The sequence below is a fragment of the Emydura macquarii genome, unplaced genomic scaffold (genome assembly GCF_026122565.2).
Source record: "Emydura macquarii macquarii isolate MOO-44397 ecotype Brisbane River unplaced genomic scaffold, CSIRO-AGI_Emac_v2 contig_2116, whole genome shotgun sequence".
Classification (NCBI taxonomy): domain Eukaryota; kingdom Metazoa; phylum Chordata; order Testudines; family Chelidae; genus Emydura; species Emydura macquarii.
Genome location: NW_027132253.1, coordinates 151,132 through 154,160, shown reverse-complemented (window position 1 = coordinate 154,160; position 3,029 = coordinate 151,132). Strand labels below are relative to the sequence as shown.

General features: G+C 57.6%; 1 protein-coding gene across 1 annotated transcript; it reads left to right on the top strand.

Moving 5' to 3' along the window:
• Positions 1 to 521: 521 nt before the first annotated feature.
• On the top strand, positions 522 to 1,821 carry LOC137160061 (protein NKG7-like). The gene is made up of 4 exons (XM_067558513.1): positions 522 to 690; positions 991 to 1,137; positions 1,352 to 1,486; positions 1,775 to 1,821. The coding sequence occupies exons 1-4, from the start codon at positions 522 to 524 to the stop codon at positions 1,819 to 1,821; spliced, it is 498 nt and encodes a 165-aa protein (XP_067414614.1).
• The last annotated feature ends 1,208 nt before the right edge of the window (positions 1,822 to 3,029 follow it).

Below are 3,029 nucleotides of genomic sequence, written 5' to 3'. Positions count from 1 at the left end.
CACGGGCTGGACCTGAGCGCTGTATTTCCTGGTCTGCGGAGGTTGGCTGATCTCGGTGTTCGGGAAGGGCACCAGAGCCCCCTGGGACAGCCTCAGCTGTGCATCGAAGAACCTGTTTTGAGGTTGAATCGGGCTGATTTCAGGTTCTCTGCATTCCTCTGCTGGATGCGATCCGGCCAGGGGCACCCGCCCTCCAGGAACCATTCATCTTTCACTGACAAGCCTGGCCTGTGATGAAACCTCCAGGAACACGCCCCCCGCCCTCCCAAACTGGCTCGCTTTCAATCCCAGCTTTCCCTTCATTGCAGCCCCTCTGCTCGCCCCCGGCCAGTGCGAAGGGACGGCAGGGATCATGGCCCCCGCTCTGTCTTGCATGTCCTCTCGCTCGCTGGCTTGTCGGTTCCTCAGCTGGGCCAGGGGAGGCTGATCTGTGACTGTCCCTATTTCCCATCTGGCTTCCCAGCAGCCACTTTCCCCCTCCTCCCCCAGGCTCGGGCCCGGTGGGGCCCTCTCCGCCAGCCATGGTGCTTTTCCGGATTGCGAGCGTCGTCCTCGCATTGCTCAGCCTGTTGCTGCTGGTGGTGACCCTGGTGTCCGACAACTGGATGAGGGGTACAGAGTGGATGCATTACGGGCTGTGGAGAACCTGCTCGCTGCAGATCTGCACCTTGTATCCAACTGAAGTATCAGGTAAGGAAGCCGTTGGGTCCTGTCCCCAGCTCTGGGAGCAGAGTGGGGTCTAATGGTTAGAGCAGGGAGGAGGGGGGGTCTGGGAGTCAGGACTCCAGGGTTCTCTCCCCAGCTCTGGGAGGGGAGTGGGGTCTAGTGGTTAGAGCGGGGAGAAGGGGGGGGGGGGGTCTGGGAGCCAGGACTCTGGGGTTCTCTCCCCAGCTCTGGAAGGGGAGTGGGGTCTAATGGTTAGAGGGCTGGGAGTCGGGACTCCTTGGTTCTGGGCAGTGTTACTGATTTAACCCCTTCCCTTCCCCACAGGTTGCTTCCACACCACCAGGTTTTTCATGATCCTGGCCATGTTCGCTGGGTTTCTCACCTCCTTCGCTATCGTCGCCTCCTTCTGTTGTTCCCACTTTCGCTCCATGTCCCTGATCACGTTCTCGGCCCTGAGCAGCTTCAGTGCAGGTACCGATGGCCGGGGCCTTCTCCCCACAGAATACTCCCAGCCACCGGGTCCCACGGCTCCATGGATGCCGGTTATCCCACCCATCCAGCCCTGGGGAGATGCCCCTCTCCCCAGGGATCCTGCCCTGGGCTCTGTCAGCTCCCCCAGTGGTGGGATGGGGCAGGGGCTGTGAGACACGCTAAGGGGCATTGACGCGGTTCCCTTTGACTCCAGGCGTCAGTGCCATGGTCGCGATGGCCGTGTTCACCAACGCAGTCGCTGATGGCCAGAATTTCATAGAAGAAACAGCCTCCTTCAGTTGGGCCTATGGTCTGGGCTGGCTGTCCTCCCTCCTGTGTTCTGGAACTGGTGAGCACATCTAGGGCTCTGTGGGTTGGGATGCAGCCACCTCTGGGGCAGGGCAGCTGGGCAACCACCACACATAACACTGCCCGAGGAGGATTCACCATGCACTGAGATGCAGCAACCTCTGGGGCAGGGCAGCTGGGCAACCGCCACACATAACGCCGCCTGGGGAGGGTTCACCCGGGGCTGAGATGCAGCCACCTCTGGGGCAGGGCAGATGGCTACCAGCGGATGATGCTCCCATTGGTTCCATCGTTGTCCTAAGCCTGTTTCTCTCCTTTGCCCCCCCAGGTGCAGTAATTCTGCTCACCCAGAGATCCCCCTACAGCCCCGTTTGAGGCCCACGCCTAGGGAGGGTGACGGGAGCCAGGAGCGCTGGACCAAACCTGCAGCATCATGAGGACGACCCCCCACCCTGACAGCCCCAAGCAGGGTGTGTGTGCGTGCGTGTGTCTGTCCATCCTTCCCACTGAAGGGGACTGTGTGTGTGTATGAGTTACTCTGGGCTCCCATAGACCCACAAACCCCCATTACAGTGATTGCCCCCCCACACCTCTCCTGCCCTTCTCTCTCCTCCCCAGGGCCCCCTGCTAACCTCCACTTCTTCCATGGAGTTTAAAGGGCCTGTCCAAAAAGCCCCATCTGGTGAGTCCTGCCTGACTGCAAAACACCCCCTCACACACACACACACACACACACACACACCTCCATCCCCCCCACTCCTCTGGGATGTGTATCAAAGACAGGCAGGACTCCTGGGTTCTATTCCTGGCTCTGGGAGGGGCGTAGGGTCTAGTGGGTTAGAGCAGGGGGTGGGGCAGGGGCCCAGGACTCCTGGGTTCTATTCCTGGTGCTCAGAGGAGTCGGGGGCCTAGTAGTTAAAGCAGAGGAGTTGGTTCTGATCATAGCAGCTCCCAGCGCTCGCTTTCCTTTCCCTGGTTTCTCTGGGCGGGGGGCGTCCAGGGTGCAGTGCTACAAAACACTACCCGTCCAAAATTGCTACGTTGCTGCTCACATCTGCCATGGCAGAGGCGGAAGAGGTGGGCAGGGGGTGACTCAGATAGGTGGAGGCCGGGGAAGGAGGTGGGCGGATAACTAAGCTAAATCAGGGACTGAGTAGACAGAGGTGTTTTTCCCCCTTTAGAGGCTTGTTTTTGAAATGACGTGGAAAATATCTCCCCAAATTCTTGCCTTTACATCTTGATCCTTCTCTAAAATCTAATTTTAGCCTTTAAAAAAAAAAAAATTAAGTCGTTCTAAAATTCACAACAGAGATTTCACAGGAATGGAAAGAGGTGACAAGCTGGAAAAGAAATTAATACCTAGCGATCAGTAACTGCTACCGGTAGGAAAATGTGCGGGGGAGCAGATGATCCCACTTGAAAAACCCTGCGGTGGAAAGCAGCATAGAGCTAAGCGTGGCAGGAGTAGATTTTTACTGGTGAACGTCAGTAAAATTTACCAGTAAAAATCGAATCCTTCCACGCCTAGCTGTAAGCTGCCTTCCACAGCAGGGTTTTAACACCCATTTCACTGTTCATGTACA